The sequence below is a fragment of the Azolla caroliniana genome, unplaced genomic scaffold (genome assembly GCF_043228905.1).
Source record: "Azolla caroliniana isolate FFs.n. ecotype wild unplaced genomic scaffold, voAzoCaro1.0.p SCAF_537, whole genome shotgun sequence".
NCBI lineage: Eukaryota > Viridiplantae > Streptophyta > Polypodiopsida > Salviniales > Salviniaceae > Azolla > Azolla caroliniana.
The window spans coordinates 1,719-21,226 of NW_028230972.1; the positions used below are offsets into that span (position 1 = coordinate 1,719).

Sequence of the window (19,508 nt, forward strand, 5' to 3'; positions counted from 1 at the left end):
ACCTCTTAGTCTAACCAAGTTGTGAAAAATAATATTGACTTCATCATATAGTAGATTCTATCATTCAAGTATGATAGTGTTGTACTTATCATACTTCGCTTGACCTATATAGGGTGTGAAAAATAGTATTGCTTACGTCACATAGTAAACTCTTTCACTCAATATGACACAAGCAACAATACCTTAATTGAACCATCTTGTAATGAACTACTCTAAATTGAATACTCACATAACTCTAGTTGGAAAAAAAAGATGTTTCTAAAGTCAATAAAATACACACATGGAGTATCATATCATGTTCAAAGACTTGTTTAATAGTTGCAAGTTAAAAATTCCAACCTCATATTTGTTTCTCAAATTAGACAATTGATGAGTGGTTGTGAATGATTTGGATTGTCGTATGAGGTACTCCTCAATATTTGATCTCCATGATGGGTAGGCTTCTCCATTCTCTATTTTAAGACATGTGGGTGTGTGTTGCACCTGTAAAAGGTTGGTTATGATTGATAAATGGAATAGGGTTAAGCCCATTTTGATAATTGAACTTAAGTTTTGTCTTTTTCCTCGCTTTGATGCTATGTTTTAGAGGGATCCTCTTTAGTGAGTCGTTCATATCATTAACTTAATTCACTAACTTGTTAAATGATCATTATCAACATATATTGCACATGAGCTCCCAAAGCCTAGATATTCACAAAATGTCATTTGATAGTATCGAATTATTGGCATTGACTTTTCATTAATGATAGGTCAACTACCTCATCAATAAGGATCATACGTCAAATGCAATATTGCAAGTGCAAAGTTTGGGTTCCCACCAAATAAATTAGAAGTTTATTTGAGATTGTGTTCAAGATCCGGGAACAACATCACATCACATTCTTATGGATACTAACCAATATACTCAAACACAATATTCATATCCAAAAATATATATTGACTAGTATTTTTGAATGTAATGCTTGAGTTAGGTGACAAGCATGTGTTGTGGTTGTGAAATTGATTATCTAAAGTTTTTTTTAGGAGTAAATTGTTATTGTGCGCGACCTCGAACAAAAAAAATGAAGAGTTATTATCATGAACGTAACATCAAAGCCATTGCGTAAAGAAGCCATAACCTATGAGCTTTAAAGTATTAGTATTTAAACTCTTACTTTTTTGTAAAAAGGAAAATTTATTATTGAGACTCGTACTTGTTTACAAGGGATGTATAGTTGTGATCTTCAGAACCACAAGATGTACAATTTGATTGTACCCCCCTTAAAGAGAGATATTTGTATTTTTACCTGTATGGTATATAAAGGCAATGCTTGTACTTTATGCTTTACCACATGATGCCTTCTTCCTACTAATGTTGAGAGCTAAATCACCGTGTTACATTCAACCCTTGACAAGTATGATGTCTTGTTTCTTGCTATTTGGATAATCTTGATGCCAATATCCGAGAAACCCCTTTCATGCATTGGGAGGACACGAAGACATATTATGATAAAATGCAATCACACATGACAAGGATGCATACTCAACTATGTGTTCCATATTGAGAGGGCCCCAAGGCCGATAACCAAGGCTAGAAGTGTGCTGAATGCATAACTAGGACAGATAATGCAAAACAATTCACTACATGTCATCAACTAACAAAACGGTGTATCTACTTACATTAAGTAGTCAGAGTTCGAAAGGCTATGTACGTACTACGTAGTCTCATTTTCTTGAACTTGGTCGGAGGGTAATTCCCTGATTGATGTATAAGCCTCATTGTAATAATCCTTCCTAACTAATGGGAAAGAAGCTTCATTTTGGGGAAAAAAAACCAACAAAAGGGTGTTTTCAAATGATGGAGTTAAAATAGAGCGCAATAGATTTTAGAGGGCGATCAAAATTGCAAATACAATCACAAACAAAAGGGTGTTTTTCAAATGATGGGGTTACAAGAGAGCATGGTGGATTAGACAATGATCAAATTTGCAAATACAATAACTAACAATGGATGTTTTTTCAAATGCCGGGGTTACAAATAGAGCAGCATAGCAGATCAGACGATGATCGAAATTGCAAATACGTGAGCATTGTGAAGTTGTCGGATTGACATGGAGGCAAAGTATATGGTGTTTGCTTTGGGAGGAAGTTTGGGGGAAGATGAATTTATAATAGTTCTTTTTTTTGTGTGTGTGTGCATTGCATGTGCTTTTCTATTTATTTTTATGCAATGTTGCTTTTTTTGCACCCTCCCCCTCTCTAAATAAACAAATAAACCCTCTCTTTCTTATACATACATATATGTACATATCTGCCTTGCAAAGGAGAGAAGCCAGAGACTGAGACACAGGGAAGAGTCTTAGAGAGCAGCGTAGTGCTCGAAAGAAGAAGAGAAGAGAGAGATATATAATAAGGAGGGCTAAAAACAAAAAACAAAAAGACTTTCAAGGAAGGAAGTAGAAGAAGGAACAATAAGGAAGAGAGGAGGAAGCCGCATGCCATCATTGGGAGAGTTTCTGTTGCGTTCCTCACTGATTGGGTACTTCCCACCATAATCGTCGCTATTGTAAGGAGGTTTTGTGCCAATCTCATTCATTTGGGTGGTTCCTTGCCTGCTTCCTGCTGATCTTGATCTTGCAGTGATTTCTTTGAAGAGTTCGATCGAAGAGCAAATACTGCTATGGGTTGCTTCAACCTCCTGGTAGCTCCTTTCCGGAAGCTCTGGCGTCGCTTGTTTGAGCCCCACCATCAACGACCAAGTAGGTCCCTTCTTTTTCCTTTCGATTTCAAGCAGTTAATCCCACTTGTTATAGATCGAAAAGGCGCATCAATGATGCAATCAAATTATCCGGAGTTTTGGTTCTTTAATTCATATGTCCTAGTATTATGATCTTTTAATGTCGTCTCTACTAGTAATGATGCCGCGATTATTGGATGAACACATTATATCGATAATCATTTGAAGACATTGGGTCCTTCAATTCATATCGAATACTAACATTGTTACTCAGATGGATCAGATATCAACAAGATGAGCACGTAAATTTAGTTAAAATAAAATATATCTAATTTTAGATGATCTCCAACACAATTATCTATGATCGACTAGAAAATGTCCAGGAGCTTTGTCATGCACATTTGTGGTGTTAATTTAAAAAAAAAAAGGATGTTAAAAGGTAACTTTCCTTAAAAACAATGCTTGAATCTTAGAATCCATCACTTGCATTATATTTTGTTCTAGGGAGATTTCAGTAAGAATATTTAATTGTGTAGCTTCTTTCTGAATCTTTGTTCTGGGCTTAGTTTGGATCTTGGTTTGGAAATACAGGGCGAACATTTGAGAAATTGTATCAGGATGTTCAAGCATGTGGTTATGAAGATGTACAAGTGATGTGGTCAATGATTCACGAATCTCGCAGCAAGTTTGTAAGAGGAGCAAACAAATGAAGGAAACTTTTCCTTCTTCTTATGCTCTTTATTTTCATTTCTTCTATATGATATCCATATGAAGAGTTTTATGTATATACACACACATTCAGTGCACTATTAGACCCTTCTTATATATACTTGTACAAACCATTTTTGTCGTTACCCTTGGGTATGCACATATACACTTCTAGTATTCTGCATGAATAGCGTAACTTTGTTTGACATCCCTTCAACTAGAAGCAAACATATACACAATTATATCATATATGTGATTTCGTTTTAGGGATGACAATTCATTGATCATGTACATTCGAATATTCGAGATGGAAAGGGCATATTTGTCCAACTACATTGCAAAGTTTCTAGTGTTTTATGTTGTTACATGGTATTCATATAGTAAAACATGCTAAAGCTCGTTGGTTACGTGAATATTCTAAGATGCTTGATTTGTGTTGTTCACTAAGATGCTTGATTTGTGTTGTTACATCATGTCCTGCAAACCAAATCTCTTATCCCTTGTCAACCAAAAATATTTACAAAATGTGTCCCATACAACAAAACATATAATGGGCTTGGGAAAACTACCTAGTTTTGTATGTATATGAACTTTTTCATGATTATGCAAACCAAATCTCTTATCCCTTGTCAACAAAAAATATTTGTGAAATATGTTTCCCATACTAATGAGCTTGGGAAAATCTACCTAGTTTTGTATGTACGAATTTTAAAGGCCCTCTTCAGTCTAATATGTTCACAAGAGAGTAAAAAGACCCACAGCTTCTAACAATGCTATATAGTTTTACAATATGGTGTTTGTAACATTATAGCACTTTCTAGACATCTAAAAGCAAGCAACAACATTTATCATACATGACCCATAGCTTCTAACAATGCTATATAGTTTTACAATATGGTGTTTGCAACATCTAAAAGCAAACAACAACATTTATCATGCATGTTCATTAAGCTCTTGGCCTCATCAAAATATTTGTCACTAGCATAAACATAATAATCTAACTTGATATTGTCTAAATTCATTTATATAACATCTTGAGGATTTAACAATCATTGGTCAAAGATATGGATAGTAAAGAACACAATGGGGATGGAAGTACATAAAGGAGTAAGTATCAATGGCATTAAATGTCCTTATTTGACAATATTGATATTTGGCATTATATTTCTGCCCTCAATTTTGTTTCAATAGAATGTTCGAGCAATTGTTGTGAATATTTAGAGGGATTGTTTAAATCCATTGTTTATCCTGCCATAATCAACATGTATAAAATTTCACCCTTATGTTTTTGTCCCATATGCATGTATTTCTTAGCCATTTCTTACCATACATATCATATTTTCCATCTACATTTCACATATATTATCACATTTTATTCTTCAATGACTTCAAATTCTTATTTGAAAGAGTGCATCTAACGTTAATGCTTGGTATCTCAATATGTGCTTCCTCGTAGATAAAGAAAATAGTGACAAATATTTTTAAGTACAATGTTTATGAGTTTTTCCTTTTATTCAAAACAATTGGAAAATCAAGTCTAATACCATAGCCTACTATGAAGTTAGAAGTGGCAAGATTCTTTCAAACTAAAAAATTCCACTACATTTGATGGAGAGCACCATTCCTTGTGACACATGGTATGAGCTTTCATGTAAGAGAATATTGAAAGTTTGATCATAGAGGGTAACATATATAAGAAGTTGCTCCCATAGGATAAACGTTGAACCATTAGATTTGACTACTGGAACTGTAATTAACTCATTAGTTTTGCCAGCGCAATTCAATTGCATTGTTTTGTATGATGACGTCACTTCCTCAACTAGCAAGAAGTTAGGAGGGAATGATGATGGCCATCTAGTCATAGATAACATGATCACTACTATCCATACAACACATACAAGAACAAGTCCATGAAATGATTTACAACGACAAATTCATACAAGAATACAATGGTTGACACATGAATGTCCTCTGCATGTTTTTCTAGAAGACAACAATGCACTAACCCCATGTGAATGCACCATCCTATTGTCATCTAGTCATAGATCACTACTGTCCATACAACACATACAAGCAAGAACAAGTGCATGAAATGATTTACAACGCTATAATATAACGATTGACAATGAATGGCATCTTACCATGTTTTCCTAGAAGACACGAACACACTAATACAGTGTGAACACACCCCATTATCATCCAGTCATAGCTCACACAATCGCTACTATCCATACATTGCATACAAGCAAGAACAAGTGCATAAAATGATTTACAACAACGAATTCATGCAAGAATACAATGATTGACATATGAATGGCATCTTACCATGTTTTCCTAGAAGACATCAACACAATAATACCATGTGAACGCACCCCATTATCATCCAATCATAGATCACACGATCACTACTATCCATACAATGCATACAAGCAAGAACAAAGTGCATGAAATGATTTACAATGGCGAATTTATGCAAGAATACAATGATTGACATGTGAATGGCCTCTTACCATGTTTTCCTCTGGAAGAAGACAATACACTAATGCCATGCGAACGCGCCCCTTCTAAGATTTATAATAATAATAATTATTAATAATTTTCCCTTCAAAGATTACGACGCGCTAAGCCCATGTGAACGACCGCTTAGAAAGGGGTTTAGGGTTTTAAGGTTTTGCGAGAAGACAACTGCAGCGCACGAATCCCATGTGAACCCACTCTTATAAGATTTGCTCTCTCACACAGTTTTCCTGAAGTTTTCCTGTGTGAACTGTTCGACGACATTTCGAAAATTCAAATTCAAATGAAAATCTTCTTTCTGATAGAGCGCGATGGCTATGGCGATGGAGCGTGAAGAAGACGAGAGGAGTAGCAACAGCCTCTTCGCGTCGTTGATGCCTAATATTCTCAACATGACTCATCATTTCGACGATTCCATCACCGATCAAGGATTCCAAGAGGTCGATCGTCTCCTCACTGAAGTGATAATGGAAAAGGTTGGCTCAATCCTCTGATCTCTCTCTAATTATTCTTATACGATAATATTATTTCCATCATACTGAGAAAGGATTTCCGGAGATCGATCCTCATCTTACTGAACAGCAATGTAAAAGTTTTGTTCTTCCCTGATCTCTCTCTCTCTCTCTCTCTCTATTTACCAACCCCTCTTTTTTTTCTATTATAAATCCCAATTATTCAAAGATATCAATCGCCTTCTCACTGATGAGATAAGGGAAGATCTTGCAATTATTTCTTTCTGCTGCGCCGATAAATTCTGAGAATTTTAGAAGAGACGATGAAAAAGGTTTCAATTCTTTCGCTCTTTGCTTCTATTGTAAACTGTAAATACTCCAAGAGATCGATGATCTGCTTCCTGAAGAGTTAAACGGAAAATCTTGCATTTTTTGTTAATCTGATTATCTGGTGAACAATCGCATTTCTGAAGATGTAATGAAAAATCTTGCAATTCTCTTTCTCTATCTCATTGATAATATGCTAAACCCTAGATATGATTCCATCGTTGAACAGGTGTTCCAATATATCGATTACATGATTTATCAAAGAGATAACATTTCTGATTATCTGGTGAACAATAACATTTCTGAAGACGTAACGAGAATCTTGCGATTCTCTTTCTTTCTCTCATTGATAATACCCGAAACCCTAGATATAATTTCATCGTTGAACAAGTGTTTCAATATATCGATTATATGATTGCATATTAAGTTTTGTTTTTTAAAATATTCTTCTTTCTTCTGTCGTAACAAGAAAATGCCTTCTGATAACCATACGTTCAGTTTGGATCTTTGGCCAGACATATCCGCAGAGTCGAAACTTGTGGTTTCGCTAGATACCTTCAACGTCCATACCTTCTGACCAGATTATTCTATGTGTAGAGTTGAATCTTCATTGTTCTGTCATATTAGACCGTTCTCTGTTCCCTTATATAGAATGGCCAGATATATATGTATGGTAAACATTATGATTTTTCTTAAATTGTTCATATTTCTTACCAGATAAACTCTTTTATAATAAGATCAGGCCTATGTAAATCTATACAGAGAAAACTAGAAGGAAGTTCACATTCCAGAATTTTTTTGAACCTGCAGGGTAAAGATGTCGGTATTCTCTTCAATGAAGAGATATTGGAAATCTTGTTATAGGTTCTTGGCTTCTATGATAATCGTAAAAGTTATCTGAAGAGTTGAACATTATTATTTCTCTCGAATTCTCCTATTTTATTCACTCCAGAACCTGTTCCTTTAACAACATCATGCCTTCGGAACTTTTATACAGAGAACAGTTGATGGTGCCATAATCAAAGGAAATCCAGTGTTCATGAAGCTTTCGAATTTTCAAGCTAAAGGTGTTGATCATCTCATGGTTGTTAAGATAATGTAAACATTATGATTCAATCTTTGGTAGGTCTGATTATGGTAGATTATTATTTGGATGTTTGGACAGACATATCCGTAGAGGCGAGTATTGTGATTTCTATGCAAGTCTGTTAGCTTCCTTCAAATTAGAATGTTCCTATAGCAAGGTCATGCCATTATAAACAGAGAACAATAGATGAACCCATGAAGAAAGGATGTCCACAGTTCATGAAACTTAAAGATGCAGAGGATGCTGGAATTCTAGCTGAAAGGTCATCAAAGAAGGAATTTGATAATTTTGTCAGTGGAAAGGAAAATATTCCCCCACAGAGAAATGCGTTTTCAAGGTGTGAAAGGGATTTAAGGATCACCTCTATCAAGAAGCCATTCACTGTGGATGTAAGGTAAATTCAGTATCTCCTACAGTTTCTACTTCTCTAAAGGACCTACATAGATCAAAATAATGGAGAAATGTGGCAATGCAGTATATATATTACAAGCAGTTCATCTTATATATTTCTAAGGACCTTTGTAAGCAGAACATTGAGAAATGTGTTATGAGAAGTAGTACACAAGATTTACAAGAACAATTGGATTCTGGTTTTATGGTTTACCTCATAGATCGTATCGTAGAAAAATAAAATAAAATTTGAGTCTACAAGATTTCATTAATAAATTCTGATTTTCCAAGGACCTTCATAAATCAAATCAATGAGGAATGTGTAGGGAAGCCTAGAAAGTACATCTCACTTCTACTTTTCAGAGAGTAAGTTTGGATCAACACTTTCATAATATGTCAAAAAATTGAGAAATTCGATGTAGTATACAACAAGACCTATGAGATGTGTCCTCTTGTGTTTCACGAAGAACCTTCATAGGTTGAAACATTCAAAACATGTATAACTTGCAAGGTTATCAAGAAGAGTCCACTTCTACTGTTTATTAGGGGCCATTGTAATAAAAACATAATATGAAATGAGATGTAATAAACATGATCTATAAACTTTAGTAAGAACCTTTGATACATTGAGAAGTAGGATGTAGTATACAAGATCTGCAAGAGGATTCAAACACCTTTAGGTTAATCATGTTTGATTTTGCAGAAGTTTCGGATTGATTCTCAACACCGAGGAAGTGGGAGGATGGGAAAAACCCCAAGATGTTCTAGCATTTTGGGAAGCTTCTGATAAACGAGAAGGTGCATAATTTGACTAAATTTCTGAATCACAATTGTTTGGTGAATGTTCCAACTTTACAGGCTATGCTTGGTCATTCACAAATTATGTTCAACTTTAACAAGTAACTGTGTCAAGGTCATCCATAACAAATATTTTCAACTTAAGTAAATGATTCAAGGCAATCCATAACACCATGTTTAATTTAACAAAATAAAATTCACGGTCATTCAAAAAATCATAGTCAACCTAATAAGTAAATGCATGGTAATTTAAAAAACCATGTTCCAGCTGACAAGTAAATGGTTGGCACATAATGGTTATGTTCAACTGAACTAGTAAATGCTTGGTAATTCATGAAATTATGTTCCAACTTAACAAGTAAATTCTCAGTAACTCATACAATGACATGCCCAAGCTGAACAGCGAAATGCTTGATAATTCATCAAATTAGTCTTGGGGGTTGCTATGTAGTAACTCATAACTTAGTAGTATACCGACTTACTTTGGTTGGGGCTCTACTAACGTGTTTGGAGGAAATGCTATGCAACTTCAGAAGCTATTATGTGTAAATGGACAGGAGGCGAGAGTTGTGAGTCAAGAGATATAAATATTGCAAATTCAAGCTTCCCAAGAGTAGGGCTCAGAAGGAAAAACAGCAGAAGGTAAGTATTACAGAAATAATATGTATATTTTGAAGTCTAGACATATGCATCTAATTTTCAAGGAATATATGCCTGTTGTTTATAGGACAAGGATATTGAAGCAGTTTTCAGCCGAAGTTCCCTTTTGCTCAGAGGACATACGATCACTTGATGATGAACTTCTGGAAGAAGAATGTGAAACTGATTCGTCCTCTTTTACGTTCATCTCAGGACTCGAGAAGATCCATCAAGAGCTAAATGATAGGAATGAGGTTCATACTTCTCAATATTCTTCTGCGATGCAATCAGATGATGTGTCAGTGGATGTTAGAGATTTGAATGTGGGTGCAGAAGATTATCATGACATTTTATCTCATTGTAAATTACCTGCTGTGAATTCATACTGGAACTATACATGCATTAACGGTGACGAAAAAAATACTATTCCAACTGAAGGTGAGCAGAATGAGAGCTCAAAACAAGCTGAGAATATAGATATATTTGATGAGGAAATACATGTCGAGAACAAAACTGATGATAACTACAATGACAATAAGAACATTGGTGAAGAAAAGGACCACGTCATTTTTTCTCATTGTAAATTACCTGCCATGGATTCAAACTGGAACTATAAATGCACTAATCTTGAGCAAGAAAAACTTGAATGCACTAATAGTGAGCAAAAAAATCCTACTCCAACTGAAGGTGAACAGAATATGGGCTCAAAACAACCTAAGGATATGGAGCTTGTACAGAATATAAATGTACTGGAAGATGAAATCCATATCAAGGACAAAACAGATGATGATGATGATGATGGCCATGGTAAGAGCATTGTTGCTGCTCCTGATAAGAACAAAATAGATGATACCAATGGTAATGTGAATGATGTTGATAGGAAAGTTACACCGTATTATGGAAATATTATGTCGGAAAGAACTCATTTCACTTCTCCAACACCACCATCAAATGCATTTGCAGGATTGGCATTATCAAACAAGGATGTTTGTGTGGAAACTATAAGCAAAGGAAAACGGAAATCTGTTCTTAATGGCATACTAGATCCTCCTGTTGAAATGTCAATGGTGCTAAATACTTGCGTGGAAATGAATCAAGCACCAATATTAGAAATACCCCTATTGATCTCAAATAGCTCCCCAGTACAGGTGAATAAATTTTTAAATCAAAACTGATCCTTTTTGATAAAGTTTTGCTGATTAGTTTGAATTTCTGGCTAGAGATTGTCATTCTAATACATATAAAGCTGATTGGCATGCTGAAGGAACAAAATTTGGATATGGCTGAAGAGATCAATTCCATTGCTTCTAATGAAATGATCATGAATGGAGAGGGAAATAAAACGAAGTGTTCTAAACGACAGAGTCAAAAACATGTGATGAACTGGGGCGGCAATTATGAAGGTCTACAGTTGAATTATTTTGCAAAATTTCAGGCTCTAATGATTTGTTGTTCTATGAGGGATAGCATCCCTTGTTACATTTGTGTATTTGATGAACTCATTGGCCATGGTTTCAAAAGCTTTTTGTTTTTCTTAATCATTGATTTCCTTCAACTATCCTGATTTACAGGTGCTGGCACAAATTGGAATGAGGGAGTCCGACGAAGCACAAGGATAAGGTCAAGGCCTCTGGAGTGGTGGAGGGGTGAACGGTTTCTACTAGATTGTGTTCACAAGAGTATGTTTTCTCAACTTTTGCTACAGTAAATAAGACTCTTCTCGCAGGGGTTCTCTTGATAAATAATAGGAACCATAGATTGAAATCATACATTGCTTGTTTTTCAAAAGAGATAATGGAAGAGGGGAAAATATGGTTTATAATAGAGGAGGTTTTACAAATGAGGCTATAGTTGAGTTGGTTGCGGAAGAAATATTAGTTTGATTCTCAATACATTAACATATTGTGAAAGATGTATCATCTTGAAAGGAGTGTTAGTTGCAGACATAAACCCACGCCTATGGATTGATGGTTTTGTTACCTTTAGGTACAACAAAACATTATTCAAATTTATCTTATTTCTATATATCCCTAGGGCAGAGATGAGATCAATGATTGTCAGTTGCAGATAGGAACCCATGCCTATGAGTTGATAGATTTGTTACCTTTAGGATACAACAAAACCTTAGGATAACATCTAACGGGATAACAAAGTATCACGTTAGGTGTAGGCATGGGTGAGCACATTGGACTCCATTTTGCTAGAATTGAAAGACTTCCAAGATGTCTTCTACATTGAAATGAGATTCAAATAGAGGTTAGTGGTTGGAGATTTTTATTGTTACCTGGGTTGTTGGTGCACAATATGTCTATGAAATATAGGATGAGTTCAATGTCAATAGGTAGCCCTTGTGATTTGAGCTATTGTTCATTGTTTTTATCTATCAACTGGTCTTTTTAATTTGATGATCACGTTGGCCAATCCCTAGCTATTATGAAACCTAACTATATTGCATTTTTCTCCCTTCATACACATCACATCATGACATTGAGCCTCTGAATTTAGGATAAGGAAAAATTGGAGGAAGATGTGTCTCAACATCAATGAAAAGTATGATTGATCCAATTTGCATGAATGATGTAGCTCAAACTACTTGCAACAACCACTACACATAGTCTCTTATTTTTTGTGTGTTTTTAGGATCACACCCGGTCAAGTGGGGTCATCAACAAGTAGAGTGATGGATGAGGTTAACCAATTGAAAAGCTTGTTTGGTAGCAGCAGGAGCCATGTAGCTAGACAACATTAAAGGGCATTTTGCTCCATAATCATTTTGCTTCTAACTAAATACAATAATTTCCTTGATATGTTTGAATAACAGAATATGGATCATCTGCTTGAGCATGGACCATATAATTGGTCAACTGATTTACAAGATAGAAATATGGAGAACCCCACTAAATAGGCATATAGACTTACACTCAAGGAGATGTATTTGTGGTAATACAAACTTTCTATGAGAGTTAGTTCACAATGGTTGTCCTCTTTGTACTCACACCTTGCTTAGATGCAATCTGGACTAGTCAACTACAAAGTTAGTTGGCAAGGATAATAGTCACAACATCTGTGTAAAAGAAATAGGGTGGATATTTAGATTCTTTCTCTGTTCTTATTGTCACATTTAAAGTGCAAGTCCATTGATAGTACTGGGGATATTCCTTTTTTATTAATTGACATGTCCTTTAATATGACCCAACTAAGATGTAAGCTGGTGCTAGATAGTAGTTATTTTAAAGTCAATGGCACATACTTCAAGAGTGAAAACATCTTAGCCTGCCAATAGAGAACATTCTTTGAGTTGACTAGTCAATCCCATTACCTTCCATCTTTCCTAAATACATTTTGTCTTACTATCTACAATTTCCCACATTGACACCTCATCTACCCATTTGATTGGGTTGCACAATAACTACTCATTTGGGGTACTATCACAAAATGTGCACTCTATGAATACATGTGGAGTTAAACCGAAGACTCTAATGGGGTCGCCCATCCTAATCGTTAAGAAGAAAGATGGATTTGTGGGGATGCTTCTAGATTATTGTTGTCTAAATTGTCTAATCATTCGTAAATGTTATCTTATATCCCTAATCTTGAAACTTCTCGATTAACTTTGAACTAGGTGAATCTTCGCCACAATCGACCTTTGGGGGGCTTCCAACTTAGTCTGAATGAAGCTCAATGATAAATGGAAAATTGCTTTACGAACTTGCTAAGACCATTTTGAGTACACAATGATGTTGTTTGATCGTACAAATGCATGGGCGATCTTCCAACACATGATGACTGCTATTTTTTGAGAATACATGGATTGCTTATTGGATGGCATCTTGATCTTCTCCCAATATCCGGTGGGACATATCGAACATGTTTGCCTTGTTGTAGCCAAGCTTTATCAACAGATACCTTTTGCCAAATTAGAAAAATGTAAATTTAGTTGCTCTCAATACTCAAAAGTAGATGCTCTTTCTTGAGTTGCAAAGTTTGAACTTTGGCTATGGGATGAAGCCTTATGGCCAAGAAAGTCAATATCTTTTTAAACCTTACTAGACCAAGTTGTGCACAACTTGCACATTCTTGGTCTCTTGGATGTCTCCTCTTTTAGAGGGGTGGAAGGTGTGTCATTTTGCCTAATTATGCTTAGTTGTAGCTTAGTTGTACATGTTTAACTTAGGTGTCTCTAGGCATGCATATCTCACTAATGTTATTTCATTAATTATGACCCTAATTTTGTGTAATGTAGCTGAAGAAATTTTCTCATGAAGTAACTTAATATGCCACAGGTTTCTCTTTTTCTACAAATTTAAGTCTCAATAAGATTATATTTTTAATCCTACTATTTGGGCATCCTCTGATGGATAGGACATCGGGCTTGGTCGATGTAGTGGGTTCTACTCTTGTCGTCTAAAAATAATTTTCTGAGGTTGGAATCAAGATTTGAAAAATTCTGTTGTTACACTGAAGGCGAGAGATCTTTGTATGACAAGGTGAGTTTTTTGATTGAGATTTGTTTTTGACAATTTAGCACCAAATTCTTGTAACTTTGCGTCTTGATCTTAGAATTTTGAGCGGAAAAGTTCAGCACATTTTGCGTTTGAACAGAAGATTTGCAAGAAATATTTGAATATAGATATTAAATTTATAAGTAACATTAAATTCATGAAATTTACCTTGAGCCTGTTCATAATTTCAACAAGGTTGCTGCCTTGATCCCAATATCCAACCCCTACAATGAGCTCTCCTCTTCCTTTTATAGCCTATGGAGCTCTTCATGCATGCCTTGGACACTTAACAAATGTTGGTTAAATGTTATGGGGATAATAGAATGTTGTGCAATGGATTAGATAGAAGATTGCTTGCTAGTGGGAAGAAAGTGTTGGTGAGATGCAAAAAAAGAAAAATGCTAGAAGAAGAATTTGGTTATGAGAAATAAACATGGATTAATGTGCGTATGCTATAGAAAATTTGGGCATTAGTCATGATGTATTTTGCGATACAAATCACCCTTTCTAATATTTAGATGCAGATTGGAGCTTCTACATAGAAGTGGATGAGTTTATTTACTCCATTGGATGTTTTGATTGGAGTAAAAGCCTATATTGGGGAAGACGTTTTGTATGACCTTTGATGTGTAGGATGATGTAAGGAAACTAATTTGTTTAGTTTTTGTTTGCATAAAGAAGTGTGGGTGATTGCAAATGATGGATCAAATTGGGTCTTAGATTTGGATCCATGAGATGTGAATTTGAATTATGGAAAGGAGACCAACATCTATATTAACTTGGGATATTGGGGAACTATATTAGAAGGTGTGGGTTCAAGATAAGATAAAACATGTGCCTCTTTTTAATATTATGTGAAGATTGGTAGGAAAATATTAGGTTCTAGATCATGGAAAGAACCAATTGCAAATGTCTTTTGAGGACGAAATGGACTTTCTCCACAACATCTCAAACAATTTTGGAAATGGTTGTGGGGTATTAAATTGGGCAAGAAAATTGTTTGTTTCCGTTGGTTGTTGGTTCATAGACCTATACCAGTTAATGGTTGGCGAAAATGAAATGTAGACAATATGTGCCCTTTCTTTATGGATCTAGTAGAGAGTCGAGGCTATTAAGCATTGTTTATGGAGTTATGGTTTTGTGGTGAAAAAATGGAAACGAATCATAACGTTGCTAATACAAGTATATCCTTGAGCAGTGTATATGCAAGGAGTGATATTATGGGTGGTGGTACAAGATAAACCAATGGTATATGAACAGGAGGTTGTAGATGCTATTGCTGTGAGACATGCTCTGATGCAAAATCATCGATATCTTTGAATCTAGAATAGAGATTGATAAACCTCAAATATGGCAATTGGTAAGTAGTATCACAATTTGGTATATTTGAAAAGTTCGATGTTTGAAGCTATTTCAAAATACGATTGAAAGACTTGCCCAAATAATTTCTGGGATTTGGATAGAGATTGTGCATAATCTCAAAGGTTCTTTTGATAATATAAAAGGTAATATTCAACATGCGGAGCTCAAGTGATTGGAGTTTCATGCCATATGGGACAAAGGCTTGTTTTATAGATGGATTTTTTATAAGGTGGAGTGATTCTACTCTACACCGAAGTATTTATTTAAGCTGACGGTTAGAATTAAAAAATAAGGGGTTCATTACTGAAAGGTACATCTTGTATGTATAGCCTCATGGTGTTTTCTTAATATTAATGTAGTATCTTTTTTTGAAATAAATAAATTCGGCATTAGTCATGGTGTAAGCTCAATCTAGTAGTTTAGAATGCCCCCCTTTCCAACTTTGCTCGTCAAACATGATGACAACGCCCCAAGATCATGTTTAACATAGCGATTACACAATTGTGAAGGCCATATCATTTACATATTAGTTTAACATTGCAATTACATGATAAATAGTTGAAAGAGATTTAAATATTGTCCTTAGCTATAAGCATTAGTCATGTCCATTCACGATGCATTCAAAACTTTTGGGCCTATAATCACAATAATGACCAGTTGAATATTCATGTAGTAAATTTTCATTTGTGGTAGTTATTGTTGCAATAGTTATTTGGAGTATAGTTTTTCTATACCATATCGTTGTCTTCAAAAGTATTGATGTAATCTTGATGAGAAATTTGATTCCCTTAGTCTAAGCTTAGCATCTAAAACTATGGTAATTTATGATAGATAGAATTTACATCTTTTTGTTTACCTAATTGATGTTCACCACTAATTGCGGTTTCTAATAGTACTCAATGCACAATGATGTGTCATGTTGCAAAGGGACAAAAGAACCCAAAATATTAAGCAATCTCCTTGATGAAAGAGATGTGGCTCACAAACAAGGTTGCATAGCAATAGTGTGGAGAACATGTTCAATCATATAGCATATTAATAAACCAACATACTTATTAATAGTCATGCGATTGGAAAGCAACTTCTTTTCTAAACAAATGCAAAGCTTAGTTTTCAAAGTTGTGAACCTACAAATTAAATGGCAGATGAGATACACTTGAGCTCACATCATGTACATATATGCAACAATCTTTCTTCATAAACTTAAATATGACTCCCTTTCTATGGTTTGTCCAAGAGCTTTTATAGATCTCCATAAACTTGCTTTTTTGTTTACTCCCTCCCTCTCTTAGCTTTTTGAACTTTAAAGTTGTCCTTAAATATCATGCATGGGTCTACATGAAATTCAATGGATGTCCAAATGCAAACGGACACATCATATTACAAAACAAACTATTGCTAGAAAAGCCCCTACTAACTAATTGATGAGCTTGGAAATTTGACCCTATCATTCCAAAGACAAGAGACATGTTCACAAGTGAACAGTTGTAGAATAAATACATTTAAAAAGACATATAAGGTAGATGTACATCCCGCATGATATACTCAATCATATGTAAAATTTGAGTTTAGTTACTTGCTTTCTTTTTTTATCCATAACATATTGCTTTGAACTAGGGATTTAAGTGTCATACATCAATAATTCATACTTTCATAGAATACTAGAAATTTAAAGCTACACTTGTTAAGAATGGACGCTACTTGTATTCAAACACCAATTCCAATATCGATGAAGTCAATTTTATTTAATGAAAGAACTCAAATCTCACTTTAGGGAGCAAAACCACTTTGTACATTGTAAACAAAGACAACCAAATTTATTATGTAAACGTGATTGTCTTTTGCGTGATTGTCTTTTGTACTATTTCTTGATGTGTTTATGAGAAACAACACCTTTATATACTCAAACCATTTTGTATCTATTAAATTGTTTTGAGATTAGTCACAATCCTGTTTAATAATAGATTGCACGTGGAAACACATTTTTCTTGTATATCAAACTACGGAGTTACGGAGTTTCTGTTTAAGTTCTTGTTCGTTGTTAGTCCAACATGGATAGTACATGTATGCTAAATAATAGACCTTGAAATTAAGAAAGTTCCCCTCGAATGAAACAGTTCATTATTCAATTTAAAAGGTAGACATAGGTATGTGTGTCATTTTGACATATGTTTTTCTCATGGTTTATTGGCAAATTGGTATTCTTTCTCTTGACAATGGTAGAGGGTATTACTTTGGGTGATTCTTTCAAGAAAATACAACTTGTATTTCATTCCAAATGCAAACTATGGGCTGTTGAAACACTAAAAAACTCTCTTTCCATGGCAAAAAATTAATAAAATTTCCCTTTTTTCATATGCTTTTTCAATTACTTGTTGGTTTCCAAATACAAAATTGAAATGAGTGTAATTGTGGGTTATAGGTATAAGTTATAACATTAATGACAAATTCTGAAGTTAATTGTAATGGTTTAAGTGTAGGATAAGTGGGAAACCGATTATCCTAGTACTTTGGACAAACCCATAAGGATCTATGACACGTGGGAACATGTGATGCGTTGGGGGTCTCAAAGTGTCGTAAGAAAAGGATAGCTAGTCTCCCTCATAGACATCTAAGGATAACTTTAGATAACATCATGAGACTAATAGACCACCATGTGTTCCCATGTATCATAGGCCATAACGGGTTTGTCCCAAATCCTTGGATAACTGGTTTAGTACTAATCCTAACCTTACAACATTAAAATCAGCTTTAGAAATGGCTCTTAAGTCATGCCAATAGCAATTAGACATTGGGTCCTCATTTTTCAAATATATCAAAAATGATTTTTTCCATGTGATATATGGGGTCAATGTAATGAGTAATGGAATAACAAACAAGGCCTTCAATTCAATCAATGGTCTTGTATATAGATAGCACCTTAACCCTAACCATAAAGTGCTTCTATATCGATTATTCTATGTGGTACAATGTTTCCGAAATGAATAAAGATTTCCTTCGCAAACACGATGCTTCAACTGAGCATTATGAATCAATCAATAGACTAAACAATGAGAAAACCTCTTAAACAAATTCCCCATTTTTAAAATTTTCTCCAAATGCAATTCCCCATTTTTTGAAGTTTTTTAGCTCATCTTAAATGATTGTTAGGACAAATTAAGTGAGATAAGGATATGTTTGGATTGTGATAAAAACTTATTACTTAATGTCATGGTCCAAATACATTCCTAGTGTTTAGGTAATCATTGTTAGTAAACTGCCATGGTACAACAATGTAAGAATCGTTGTGAGTTATCTCATGTTGAGAGCATGGCTTGCTCAATAAGAAAGATGATCATGATATATGAAATGAAAAGAATATATGTAGGTCACACCACCTAATATATGGTGTCTAGTTGTAAGTTTGCGCCATAGTGATTACTAGGAGAGATATTTTCAGAAAGTGACAAAGTGTGAGATTTTCCCGGACCACCAAATGCTAAGCATTAGTATATTACAATTCATATGGAACCTTCCTCTCCATATATCCATCGATTAATTAATTTTCCGAAATGTGAAAATAAAATTATTCACATAAGTTAAAACATGATGAGAACATAGAATACCATCACTCATAAAGGAATAACATGTTAGAATACTTGCATATACATCACTATTAAACTTTGCCCCAAAATGATACCTCCACACAACTGAAATGCTTTGCTTTACAAGCTTATGCAATAATGCAAATATAAATAGCTGAACGAGGACTTTGTTTATACTCTCACTCACTCTTTCACATGTTGCAACAAGTAATGTTACTAACTCAAAAGCTATATAAATGTATCGAACGATATTTTGAAAACCCTTTTCAATTGTGGGTTCTCGCATTTCCCAAATGAGCTAAAGATAATGACATGCAAAGGCTCGCAAAAAGAAATTCCCATCAAATCATATTAGTATAGTAATATTTATGTATGTGAAGTTAACAACACCAAAACAAAAATGTAGAGGTCAATCTTACCACATGT

At 34.6% G+C, this 19,508-nt stretch overlaps 2 protein-coding genes across 3 annotated transcripts; both read left to right on the forward strand.

Annotated features, from left to right (window-relative positions):
* The first annotated feature begins 2,405 nt into the window (after window positions 1–2,405).
* On the forward strand, window positions 2,406–3,630 carry LOC147847998 (uncharacterized). 2 transcript variants are annotated; one of them, XM_087338686.1, is made up of 3 exons: window positions 2,406–2,545; window positions 2,620–2,738; window positions 3,308–3,630. In XM_087338686.1, exons 2-3 carry the CDS (start codon window positions 2,660–2,662, stop codon window positions 3,424–3,426), a joined length of 198 nt encoding a protein of 65 aa, XP_087194812.1. In that variant the 5' UTR covers window positions 2,406–2,545; window positions 2,620–2,659; the 3' UTR covers window positions 3,427–3,630. The 2 variants fall into 2 exon arrangements, with proteins under 2 accessions (XP_087194812.1, XP_087194811.1); XM_087338685.1 differs by having other exon boundaries at window positions 2,407–2,738.
* Window positions 3,631–6,242: 2,612 nt separating this feature from the next.
* LOC147847999 (uncharacterized) lies at window positions 6,243–13,685 on the forward strand. The gene is given in 9 exon segments (XM_087338688.1): window positions 6,243–6,417; window positions 7,718–7,787; window positions 7,886–8,201; window positions 8,901–8,995; window positions 9,553–9,637; window positions 9,723–10,782; window positions 10,857–11,037; window positions 11,206–11,313; window positions 13,257–13,685. Coding segments are annotated over 9 exon segments (2,118 nt in total). The 5' UTR covers window positions 6,243–6,258; the 3' UTR covers window positions 13,301–13,685.
* Window positions 13,686–19,508: the final 5,823 nt, after the last annotated feature.

What these genes read in the sequence shown, in the direction of transcription:
- LOC147847998 (XM_087338686.1), top strand. Translation starts at nt 2,660, where the DNA reads ATGGGTTGCTTCAACCTCCTGGTAGCTCCTTTCCGGAAGCTCTGGCGT. An exon ending in GCCCCACCATCAACGACCAA is followed by an intron (nt 2,739 to 3,307) that starts GTAGGTCCCTTC and finishes TTGGAAATACAG; the next exon opens with GGCGAACATTTGAGAAATTG.